At 38.5% G+C, this 13,737-nt stretch overlaps 1 protein-coding gene across 1 annotated transcript; it reads left to right on the top strand.

Moving 5' to 3' along the window:
* The first annotated feature begins 341 nt into the window (after nt 1-341).
* bncr (bouncer) lies at nt 342-1,005 on the top strand. Its single transcript, XM_057332985.1, has 2 exons — nt 342-375; nt 585-1,005. Exons 1-2 carry the CDS (start codon nt 347-349, stop codon nt 964-966), a joined length of 411 nt encoding a protein of 136 aa, XP_057188968.1. The 5' UTR covers nt 342-346; the 3' UTR covers nt 967-1,005.
* Nucleotides 1,006-13,737: the final 12,732 nt, after the last annotated feature.

Genomic DNA, 13,737 nt, shown 5'->3' with positions numbered 1-13,737 from the left:
CTAATATGGTGGAATTGTTTTGTGTAAATATTTATTTCTTTTTTGGCCTATTAACAGCTATCGAACATTAAATGGACCCTAAGGTGTTGCACTGTGTGTTTTTTATAAGTATCAAAACACTTAAGCATTACATTTTTTTGTCCTGTACCTAATTTCATTTATTAGAAACAGAAAGATTTTTACTATGCAATCTCCAATACACAGACACACAAGCAACTCAATTATAGTCACCTGGTTTCCAAATGATCAATTAAACGAATTAGGAACCAATCGACTTTGCTATTTGTCCTAACTACTTAAGATCCATGGGGCTAGATTATTTTACCCATAGCCTAGTGCATACATAATGTCACTAGATTGTGCAGTGATTAGCAGGTGAGTTGACCCTTAGCTTTTCTGTGCTGAATTCTTAGCAGCATTTTATCAAACTGCAACCCATATATACTATAATATATTTTTTTTTCTTCCATGTTCTACTGTGTTGTATGTTCTAAAAAGAAAGTCTCAGTCTCTCTTGCCAAATATTGTTCATTATGACATAAGAATGTCTTTGCATTCAATCTCTCTGAATTTCTTCCTGTTAGTGTGCTCCTGCTGCTTGCTGCTCTTTTATCCAGTGATGGGCTGTTATGTAACTACTGCCCTCTGCAGGTCAGACACAAGAACTGCTCCAACATCACAACCACATGCAGGCCTCATGAGCGTTGTTTCTCCAGCAGAGGGCGATACGGAAGGGTCCACATGCTTTCTGGCCAGGGCTGTGTGGCACAGGAGCTCTGTGGCTTGCATCAAACACTTATGTACATGGGTGTGGGCTACAATGTGACTTACGCATGTTGCTGTCATAACCTCTGCAATAGTTCCCCTGCAGTGGATAACTCCCTTAAACTGCTGCTTGGGGTTACTGTTGGTCCTGCTAACAATATCACTGACATTGATCTTTTAAATAACTGTCTAGAAAATTAATACATTGTGTGTGTGTGTATTTTGACAGGATAGAAGAGTTTTGCATGTGACATGACAAAAAGTTGCATGATGCCTGGTATTAATAACTTAAACATTTTATTAATACCAGAGTGGCTGGAGCGCTTCTTATAATTACAAGCTTGTTTTTAGTTTGGAAACTAATAAGCTTTTTAATAATAAAAAAAAGAGGTCAAGCAAATATTTGTTTTATCAGTTAACTGTTGTGTGCATGGTCCAATTAACCTTACCGACAGAATCCATAACTCCACCATTATGGGTTTTCCATTAATTACAATTCTGTAATTAATTCAGTGCAAGCGTTTTATTATATAGCACAAGTGTTTCGAATTATTTTTTTGTGGTTTTCATAACTTTGCATTGTTGCAAAGCAGGCTGTACATAAAACATGTTTCAGAAAAACAACAACAGAAGCATAAAAAATAGGGGCAAACTATGAATGTGTACTATGGATTACATTGAATTTTTCTAAATCTTCCATAAAATGTTATCAACGTGATGCATGAATAAGTGTGGCCCAGTCTGGGAAAATCAAGTCTAAAATCTAATTCTGAGATGACAAGCATCAAGTTTAATTTAAAAAAATAATTTCACTATGATTTGACATGGCCTTACTTAGTCAAAATTAATGGCATATTTGAACAGAATGTTCTTTACATTAATTAGGATGATCTTTTGTAAAAAAAACAGTCAATCACAAAAATATTACCTTTTCACAGGCTCACAAATTGTCTGTAGTATTTTAATCAGATTGATTATTATATTCATACCAATTAAAAGTGTGTCATTTGATGTATGTTAGCTATAGTAACTGTACAATTATTTGTCTGTGGCTGCCAGAATGTATGTAGTATGGTAATCAACAGTGTTCGAATTGTGTCAAGGCTCTTGGGGAGTCCCCTAACCAGTCTTCAACTGGTAAACAGACGGAGTTGCCAGTTCAAGCATCAATCACATGATAGTTTGGATCATTGTAGTAATTTGACCACATTGCACGAATAAATGTCCTTAACATGTTGATAATCCATTAAAAGAGATCCACGTGAGGTAGAGATTAAAATACATATTTCTTTGTTTTTTGCAGTGACCATGCTATCGATCTTGCTGTTAATTTTTTATTTTGCATTGTAGCCTAGATTTTTTTAATAAGATTTTGCCTAGGTTTGATGTCTTTCTTGCTGAGATTTCACTCATTGTAAAATATCTTAAACTTATTTATAGCAATAAGAATAACAAGTTTTTCAAAATGTATGATAACATTTTCTTACTAACTGAGATTTTCCTGTCCTCTTATTTTCCTTATTTTTTTCTTGTCCTTTCATACTTGTTCTTTATATTATTGTAATGCGGTCCTTTTCCTTTTTTTGGAATATTAAAAAAATCATTGAGCCACTGAGGGATAGGATGCGTCACCTCCTGCAGAAGCATATGAGCGTTTTAAACGTGATTCAACTCCTGATAATGTAGATCAAGTATATGAAATAATCCATATGAACCAATGTAGAATAAGAAAAACGAATGTCATTCCTGTGGGCAAAAGCAGAAGCCTTCTCGTCAAAGTCGGAGCTCATGTTTGCAGAAGGGAGCGCAAAATAATCTCTGGGGGATGCGAAAGTTTTCTGAGGGAAAGAACAATATTCTTGGGGAAACGCAAAAGTTTAGCAAAGGAACGCACTTATTTACGCAAATATTTAAAATATTTTCACTCCCTTTCCTATTTTTCCACCACCTGTATGTCCCTTTAGTGGCTCAGTACCGCGTCGCATCTGTTTTGACAATGTGAGATAACATCGTACATAAAGAAAGACTTGCGCATTAAAATTATAGGCTAACTGTAAAGTATTAAGATAAACGCTTTCAATATGAGCGGTTCCGCACGCAGCCATTGTCTTGCTGCGACATCTCTGTACATGTCTTCGTTGAACACTGTGTGGTGCGCTTGAGCATGCATGGATTTTTCAGATAAAAATTACATTTCGTTTCATGAAATTTGTACAAATAATGGACAAAAGTTTTTTTTGTTTTAGCATGATAACTTGTAAAAAAAATGTGTTTTTAGTTGTCTAGTTTTAATGAAAAACCAGGGGACCCCCAAGTTCACTATTTTAGACCTTATGAGAGGTCCCTTAAGGCTTATGAAGGGTCCGGGACCGCCCCAGCCTCCCCTCAATTCGAACCCTGGTAATCAATTACAGACGATTATAGTTAATATTATTGATCTGGGCATCAATTAAGAGTGCACACAAAGGTTGCATACAAGATTGCATGCACTGTTAAATAAACATAAACACTAATGAATAACTGTGTATTCAAGCTCTAGTGTATTAAATAAGGTGGTAATCCATCTGTTCCTTGTTATATCCTAGTTTGAAAGTCAGTGATAATTGAAGTAATCAAGGCAACAACCAACACCTGGTTCATGAGTGTGTACCATATTTAAGTTCGAGGAATTCTCCTAAATTGGAAAAACGACTTCATGAAATCTAGCAGCAAGATTGCGGTGTTGAAAATGGTATCAAAATCGGTGATTCAACAAGTCTCTGGTGTTGCGGTTTTACTTCTGTGTGTTCTACCTGGACTGCACTGTGAAAATCGTCAGTGTTACTTTTGTTCTCCTACGCCTTTCAACAAGACCTGCATGCATGTCATATCAGAATGCGCGCCGCAGGAACTGTGCTACTCTGCTGATGGTCGGTTTGGACGTACCTCCGTTCTGTTCACCAAGGGTTGCATGGCCAAGAATGATTGTGTCAGACCTAAAAGTTATAAGATCCGTGGAAACAATGTCACCTTCACATTCACGTGCTGTGACTTTCATTACTGTAACTCAAGTCATTGTGTCACGTACAGCCACATACTCCTACTAAATGCAATTATTGTGAGTATTTCTGTGGTGGGTTGGAGTTGACTTGTATATTGATTGAAGAAGCAAGGACAGACAACCTTGCTTTTGGATGCAAGTCACGAGAACAATGAAAAACCTCCTGGTCACCTGCTACTTTTTTAAATTGTATATAAAGCTAAGTTGTGATGTATGCATTTGTGATGTTTTGACAGACTTTTAACTAATTAAATGTTTGTTTGTAATAAATAATGATCTTAAATCAGCTTTTTGAGGGTGTAATTTTCTGCTATGTACTAAACTTTTTGGGTACAAATGGTTTCTTTTAAAATGAGTTGGCTCTATAAAGTTCTACTTCTTTAGTTACAGAAACTCATCAGCTTATCTACAGAGTTCGTGAAAGATGGTAAGTCATTCTGTCTTTTAAAAAAGCAGTTTTTTTTAAATTGGAAATTAACAATTTATACATAGTTTTGAACTTAATTTTCTAAACCAGACCATGAGTTAGTCTGCTTTTTGGAAGCAAAAGCAGAGTGAATATTCTGCCCTCTCCTTCAGATAACTATAAATTGCCAATAAACCGCTCCAAATAAGAAATGATATATGGGAACTTTGGTTGCGTTGTCTTTTCTTGGATTTTAAGTAATTACATATAGAACATTGTTTAAGACATTTCTATATCAAGAACATATACTTACTACTATGTGTAAATGCATGCCTAATATCATTACTGTGCATTGTTCATGATGACTGGGTGATTCTGATAATGATCCATATATCAACAGTAGTAGACGGGTCATAAAATTTTATAAGATATTGTAATGTGTGGTACTTTGGATGACTTTAGTTACCTGATTAAATTGTTAAGTGGTTAAATTGTGATATCTAGTGGTGAACATGTTACTTTGGTCTACTGCTGAATAAAACTAAACTGAGGACACATTTGTGTTCTGTTTTCAGGTGCTCATTCCTTGAAGCATAGATATGGCTGTAAGATTTCTGTTGAAACTAGGAAACATTCAAATAATAGTATTGCACCAATGTTCAGCATTGAACATTTTGTGGTGTTTATAAAATTTAAACGACGTGTGTAACTTTTTTTGTGAGTGCAATCCTTTTAGGTATGCGTTAATACATCCAAAGGAAAGATATTTGTAAATCACTTTGTGCTTTATATATTTAACATTTATATTGATGCATTTGGCAGATGCTTTCATCCAAAGCGACTTACATTGCATTCTATTATACATTTATATCAGAGATATGTGCAATCCCATGGGATCGAACTCATGGCCTTGGCATTGCTAACACCATGCTCTAAACCAGTGGTCACCAACCCTGTTCCTGGAGATCGACGGTCCTGCAGACTGCAGCTCCAACCCTGCTTCAGCACACCTGTCTGTAATTATCAAGCAAACCTGAACACCTTGATTAGATAGTTCAGGTGTGTTTGATTGGGATTAGAGCTGAAATCTTCAGGACGGTCGATCTCCAGGAGCAGGGTTGGTGACCACTGCTCTAAACACTGAGCTACAGGAAAGCTGTAAATTGTTTTTTATATGTCATCCTCATTGGTTTTGTTCAGCTCCTTTCTTTCTGCTGACTTAGACTCCACATTGGCTCCTTGCTCTCTCATATTCTCATGCTGCCTTTACGTGCTCTCAAAAATGTGATAATTCCTACTTTAACCCGGAAATAATTAATGGTCCTGCGGTGAAAGCCTTTTTTTTCATTATCTCTTCTTTGGTCTCCTTTTTTGGTTCGTCAGTCCTGCCTACCACCAAAGCACTGTAATAATGTTTGTATAATAAAGCAATAAGCCCCAAGAAGCAGTGGGTTACAGTGCATTTTATAACAGCTAAGGGCGTTGTGGCACGACGCGAAGCGGAGTGCCTAAAACCCCGTAGCTGTTATAAAATGCACTGTAACCCACTGCTTCGCGGGGCTTATTGCTTTCATAAAACTGTTATTCCATATGCTTAGCAAGGTTTCATAAAATAAAGTAAATAAAATGATATTTAGGCTATGTGGTGCGGTCAGCCGTTACATATTGAGGTATTTTATAACGGCTTAGAACTCCGCTCAGCCAATCAGAATCAAGAACCAGAACTGACCGTTTTAGAAGTCTTGTTTTAGTACAGCACTACTGTGTTGTGCCTAAATTTATGGTTAAATGTACTGATGTCAGAATTCTCCCTTAAACCAGCTTCGCCAGTATACTTGCCCAATAATGCTCTCTGTAAGCATACACTTGACCCCAACCTCCATACAAGCCGCATTATTTTGCAAAACAACAATTTTATTTTAATATGACTAAATAATAGTTAAATAAACAAAAAAAAGTTTATTTTATTTTGATTATTTTTTCCCCCGCTGTTAAACAAATAACCTAGCTGACTCATGATGGAAAGAAACAGTGCTTGCTTTTAAAACTCTCCTCCCATTAGGAGTAGCAGAGGTCTTATTCAGAGGGAGTCTAATAGTGTGCCAGTAATATACAGACCATTAGAAAAACCACGAAGAGCCTTTGCATGACGGAATCTACTATTTAATGTTATCAATTAACCCAATCCAACTACATGAAGATGAACCAAATATACTCTTCACTGTTTTTATTACATATTTTTAGGGCTTATCCCGTGCTGACTCAGGTAAGTGATATGCATCATATTTCCGTAAATAACAAAACATATTACAAATAGATATATCTTTTATAGGAAACAAAATTAGACTTGAGAATGAAAATGAAAAGCTTTTAAAACAGCATTGAAGGCGTTGACATCTATACAAGGCTCTTATTGACTTTTTATTTCTTTATTATTCAGTCATTCATTGCAAGTGTTTTAGTTGAGGTTTTGAATATAAAATAATAATGATACAATTACATTTTTGTAGTTGTTTAGTTTAGTATGTACAATTTCAATTAGTTTAAAACATTTAAATATTAATCCTAAAAAAAGTGTATGTGGATTATAATTTTGCTAATCTGGCCAGAAACTCAGCGTCATTCCCACACACCAAAGAAATAAACCCCCAATAAACACATATTGACAAATAAAACCAACATTCAAAAACATGAAGAAAAAAGAACTACTGGAACACATATAGTGCTCTGCCCCTCACTAAGAGCCTATAGAAAGGCAAGATCATTTTACCTTTTGACAGTCATGAATGAAATCTTAGTTTCTCAAGTTTTTTTCTACACTTCTAAGCCACACCTACTGTATGGCTTGCTCACTGAAAGACACATATGTGTTTGTCTATCCTTGTGTTATTTATCTTTCCCTCTTTTCTATTTCTATCTCTATTTGTGCTGCATACCACTTTGCAAGATGTAAACATTGGTTCAGAAGCTCTTCAGGTTTCATTTTGTATTTATTTTTTTATCTTACATATATAACTAAATCCTAAAGATATTGATTTAACATTTGATTTGGTTATAAATGTTCTGTTGATTATCTTCTGTTCAAACGTTTGTGCAGTGTTAAAAAAATGAAAAAGGAAGTTCCTCTGGACCAGCGCTGGACCGGCACCGTTTACGTCTTCCGAAGTGATATACAGTATACTGTCAGGCTAACTATGTCTGTGATCCCTGGGAAACTATATAATTTAAACAAATTCAAGATTTGGTGACAGCTATGCTTTGTTGTGTCCCACTCCTGTGGCTATCTATAACATCATAATTCTGAAACATGTCATCATCTCACTGATCTCTGTGTCATCTGATCATTACTGGATATTGGAAAACAACAAGACACAGCAAAAAAGCTACAAACCACTCGTTTGTTGGTGGTATTTAATCTTTCTGGATCTCATTATTTAGTTATATTATAAAATTGTCATATTCAGCATAACAAAAAATATGACAAATATAACAAAAATAGCTATCTGCTATAGAACAGATTTTCAAAGGGCTGGCCCGGAATTACTCTTGGGTGGTAAAAATAAATACATAAAAAGGACACTGACTAAAAAGCATGATGGGAAATAACTTGCTCAATGTGTAGTTAAGTCAGAACCAAGAAAATTATTTTAAATATTATTTTAAATATTATTCAATTTAATTTTTTAACCTTAATTCTAAATTTGAATTGTATAAATTAACTAAAAACATTTTAATTGTTTGTTTATTAATAATAATAATATCCAAAATATTATTAAGAATGTGCTCAGTTACGTTAGAATGTGTCAGTTACGTTAAGACCGTTACGCTGCTCGCCTATATAGCTGTCTGTAAATTATCTTTCAATGATCAGCTATCCATGCGGCAATATAAAAAAAAAAACACTTCTAGACAATGGCGCTGAAGGAACACACACGGAGGCTGTCAGGGATGATACCGGAGTCAGATGCAGGTTAACAGATTTATTAAACAGAGTTAGTCACAGACAGATATGGCATGTATCAGCTTCCACAAGATGACAGAAAAACAGGAGACAACCAGGGCTTGGGGACAAATGGCTCGAGCGCTCGGCCGTAATGACCGTGGGGAGGGTGACAAAGCTGGCAATCTCCTCGAAGGAGGAGTGATAGTCCAAGTGTCACGATTGACGGTTCCAAAGTGGATTCTCCTCAAAGGAGAAGCGTTAGTCCAAACGTCACGATTGACGGTTCCGAAGTGGATTCTCCTCCAAGGAGAAGCGTTAGTCCAAACGTCACGATTGACAGTTCCGAAGTGGATTCTTCTCAAAGGAGAAGGGGCAGTTCAGCCGTTGTCCGTTCGTCAGAACCTGGACCCACGGCAGAAGAAGTCAGCACAGCAACCCAGGAGACTTGAGCCTCCGACGAAGAGAAGATAGTCTCCCAGCCGGGAGAGAACTCACTTCGGCGACCCAAGAGTGGCTTAGGGCACGGTCTAGCAGCCGTGGTCACTAGGGTAAACAGAGTAGAAAATACAGACACCTGGTAGTGGTAACAGCACTGGAGCCAGACAGGACAAATAGTGAGCACTAGGCAACAAGACAAGATGATATCAGGGGTTACAAGGCAAGATAACTAGATGTCACGACAAGGGTAGAAACTAGATTTCCAGACAAGATACTCGAGTGGGTCTAAGACCGGCTATGCAGCAAACGCTAACGATCCGACACAAGACAAGAAAAACACAAGGAATAAGAAGGGGAAGAAATTAGCGTGGAACAAGGAGCAGCTGGAGACAGAACGAGCCCAGGTGATGTGAGGAAAGCAAAAGTGGCTAATAATTAGATGACAAGAGGGGCGGGGTCAAGCACGCGGACTTCTGAGCACATGGTGAACTGTCAAACAATGCCTAGTGCTTACACAACAAAAACAGAGGACAAAACATAAAACAGAAGTGCTAGAACCCCGACAGAGGCACCTGGAAATGAAGGTTAAATACACACAGCAACATCCAATGAGTCAAGTGCTAATGGCAGCATTTGTGCTTCAGCCTCCAGTGATATTCTCACTCACTTAGTAAATCAAAATTGTCCACTTCCAGATCTGTCTGCGATAGAAGAACAGAAAAATATCCAATTACCGTAATTGATGGAAAGCCACTGGAAAACCATATGGGAATCCTCCTTCAGTTCTTATTGGTATGAACAGTTTAAATGGATTGAATACAGCAATACAAATTATGCCATATTTTGTAAAGCAAAAGACATTTTCCTGAGGTACACACCGAGTTTACTTTCACAAGAGACGTTATAAAAATTGGAAACGCCTCCGACAGGCCTGTAACAAACATGAGTCTAGTAAACCGCATGCAGTTGCGCTGACTTTTGACGCATACAGGGAAAGCCATGCATGCTGTGTTGAATCAACTGCACCGTGATGCGGTTTCATTTGTAGAGTGAGGTTTACTGAATTACATTTGACACCACAATGGGACAGAACACTGGTCCATCAATTTTTCTTAAAAATTACTCCAGTTGAAAGGGTGATGCGAATTATTCCGGCCCACCAGCAATTTTACAGGCCCACCTGTTTTTATACAAATGACATGTGAAATCGTGAATAACTCTATCACTGCTGAAAAGTAAATGTAGGAGCCTTTTACTCTTGGCCTGATCTTGTACAATCAGCATTAGAGTGGCTAAGAAGAGCTACACTAAAAAGCTGGAAAACCAGTTTTCAGCAAACGACCCTGTCTCAGTGTGGAAAGACCTGAAAGACATTGCAAACTACAAGACACCATCTCCCAGCACTGAGGCAAATCAACAGCTTGCTGATGACCTGAATGAGTTTTACTGTAAATTTGAAACCCCCGGTATCACACACCACACTGACCGCCTCTCTACACAGCCATCAACACCTCCAGCTACCCCCCTCTCCTCCCCTTCTGCACTTCAGATCAGTGAAGATAATGTGCGTCAGGTCTTTAGGAAACAAAAGAAGGAAAGCACCAGGCCCAGACGGTGTTTCACCAGCCTGTCTGAAATACTGTGCTGACCAGCTGGCCGCCATTTTTTAACAGATCTTCAACAGATCATTGGAGCTGTGCAGAGTCCCTTCCTGCTTCAAACGCTCCACCATTATTCCCATCCCAAAGAAATCCAAAATCACAGGACTTAATGCTTACAGACCCATTGCCTTAACATCTGTGGCCATGAAGTCATTTGAAAGACTGGTGTTGGCTTACCTGAAAGACATCACGGGACCTTTATTGGACCCCCTGCAGTTTGCATACCGAGCAAACTGGTCTGTGGTTGATGCAGTCAACATGGGACTGCATTATACCCTACAACATCTGAACAGACCAGGGAATTATGCAAGGATCCTGTTTGTAGACTTCAGTTCAGCCTTTAACACCATCGTCCCAACACTCCTCCAGACCAAACTAAACCAGCTATCTGTTCCTAGCTCTGTCTGTCAATGGATCACCAGCTTTCTGACAGACAGGCAACAGCTAGTTAGAATTGGTAAATTCACACCCAACAGCCGTACCATCAGCACTGGTGCCCCCAGGGATGTTTGCGCTCCCCACTGCTCTTCTCCCTGTACACCAACGACTGCACCTCTACTTACCCCTCTGTCAAGTTCGCAAGTTCTGCCATTAAGTTCGCAGACAACACTACAGTTATTGGCCTCATCCAAGATGGTGACGAGTCAGCTTACAGAAGTGAGGTTGAGCAGCTGGCTGTCTGGTGCAGTCTTAACAACCTGGAGCTAAACACCTTAAAAACAGTGGAGATGATAGTGGACTTTAGGAGAAACCCCCCCAGCACCCCCCCCCCCCCACCACTCACTATCATGAACAGCACTGTGGCCGCAGTAGAGTCATTCAGGTTCCTGGGCACCACCATTTCACAGGACCTAAAGTGGGACATTCACATTGACTCTATTGTCAAAAAGGCCCAGCAGAGGCTGTACTTCCTTCGCCAGCTGAGAAAGTTCAACTTGCCACAGGAGCTGCTTTTACAGTTCTACTCAGCTGTCATTGAATCCGTCCTCTGCACTTCCATAACTGTCTGGTTCGGCTCAGCTGCAAAAACTGACCTCCGAAGACTACAACGGATAGTCCAGACTGCTGAGCGAATCACTGGAACAACCCTCCCCAATCTACAAGAACTGTATTCATCCAGAGTGAGTAAAAGAACTCGCAAAATCACTCTGGACCCCTCACACACCGCACACTTTCTCTTTGAACTTCTGCCGTCTGGTCGGCACTACAGAGCACTGAGCACCAAAACAGCCAGACATAGGAAAAGTTTCTTTCCTCAGGCCATCTACTGTACCTCATGAACAGTTACATGTTCTACTGTGCAATAAAAACACGTGGAATACTCAACTATATACTCATATTTATTATACATATGTTGTTGATATAATATTCAGATATCCACATTCCCCTGCATAACTTGTATATAACACAGTGTAATTTGTATATAGCACATCTGTACATACAATATACTGCCTATTGTCTAACATTGTTCTTTTTGTCAAATGTGTATTGTCTCTCACATATTTAATTTTTACGTTTTGTTACCTGTGCGTTGACACTTTTTTAACCTGTATGTGAACTGGAAGCTTCTGTCACTAAGACAAATTCCTTTTGTGTCCAATCACACTTGGCAATAAAGCTCTTTCTGATTCTGATAAAAATTGCTAATTTAAACGAAAAGTGTTCTGACACATTTAGAGGTTTTTGCGTGTGAACTCTTCATAACTCTTCATATGGAAAATGAGAACTTTCCATAAAGTGCGTATTTTTCACTCTGACTGCAGCCGCCTGCTCTCTGGTGTGTTTGACTTTATGCGACCGTTCAGCGGATTACATCAAAATAACGTGAGATCAGACTGTTCCATATGCTTTCAAATCACTCTCATGTTGCTTTTTTGTCACAGCAATCGCTCTGCACAGCGCCTCATAAAGTGGAACATATACCAAGTTTCATAACAATACACTAATACAGCATTATATAACACAATTTCTAATGGCTGATGCCCAGAATAGCCAATATGGGAAAATAGGATATGTTTTGACTCAGCATGTGACTCAAAAGTGATTGGGTATAAAAAGGGTTTAACCTGCTCAGTACACTATTTTTATCAGGATTGGAAGGCCAATGTCAGTTTGGAGGCCGTCTGTAGGATTGTTGTTGAAATGAACAGTAAGAGGGTGTATTGTCAAAATCCCTTCATACACGGCCCCAAAACCTCCTTCACTCAGCATGTCACTGATCTCATATTGGCGGAAATTTATCTCTGATATGAGATATAATTAGTGCCATAAAATGCCAAGCATTAGCAATAATTCAATCAAATTTAATTTCTGCATCTCAGTCTGACTCAGTAGTGTCTTATGTGCACTGAATTTCTGTATCTCAGTCCGACTCAGCGGTGTCTTGAGCTCGCTGGATTTCTGCATCCCAGTCCGACTTAGTATTATTTTGAACTCGCTGGTGCAGGGGATTCAATAAGGAACAGTATTATTTAAACACTATTCTTCACCAAATTTGTAAGAATTATCATAAGCTTTGATCACAATTATAATACACAAAACATTCTAAATTAACATGAATCCTCTCAAGTCAAGTCCATTTTAATTGAAGTGCAAGAACAAATGGATTAAACAAATGTACCATTTACAAAATCTGAAAATAATACATATAATACAAATACATAGCACCACCTGACATTTCTTAAACTTGAGGTGGCCAAACAAAAGACAAAAAAGGGGAAGCAAAATTAATAACTGATCAGTTCAATGCTGCAATGCTGCCTACCCCATTCTCCCCTACAGTATGTCATAGAAGCTTCCAAAGAATTTCATAATCATGTAAAGAAAAGTAATGGCTAGTAATGGCTTTCCTTGCACTTGCCATTTATATGTTGTAGAATGTTTGGCAAACGATGATAGATAGCGTGATGACATTCCACCAGATGCCACTGATCGGACAGGACAGAGTAACACGCCGGATAACGCTCATAAAAAAAAATCTACTTTGGCTAGTTAAGGAGGCAGGTGTGTTGCTTAGGCAGCCGCTGTAAAGTGCTGTGGGAAACCCTGCAGTATGATATTCCAGGTGAAACAGAAACCAAATCTAACATCAGCTTTGTGAATGTAAAGTCTAACCTGAAATTAGCTAGCTAGCTGGCGTTAGCTAACAAGAAAAAAAGCTCCAAACGAACTAACATCGTTAACTGTGTTGGTATAGCCTCTGTCCAGAGATTCCGCCTTTGGTGAAATATCAAAAGTATTCCTGACTCTTGACTTACCTTCAGTGCTACTTCTTGCCCTCTTAAAGCCGAAGTCCCTCAGGTCAAGCTGTCCATGTCGCTTGTGCTTGGCCATGATGCTGAAATCACCGGCACCAGCACCTGCTATGTCGCTGACTCATGTGACGTCAATTTAAAACAAATCGTCGTGTCATTATGTGCACGTTCCCATCGTCCACAGTATTTTAGCCTATTCAATATTCGCAAAAACTAAATGTTGAAATAGT

Source organism: Triplophysa rosa, linkage group LG1 (genome assembly GCF_024868665.1).
Source record: "Triplophysa rosa linkage group LG1, Trosa_1v2, whole genome shotgun sequence".
Classification (NCBI taxonomy): Eukaryota; Metazoa; Chordata; class Actinopteri; order Cypriniformes; family Nemacheilidae; genus Triplophysa; species Triplophysa rosa.
This window is presented reverse-complemented; position numbering and strand designations above follow the sequence as displayed.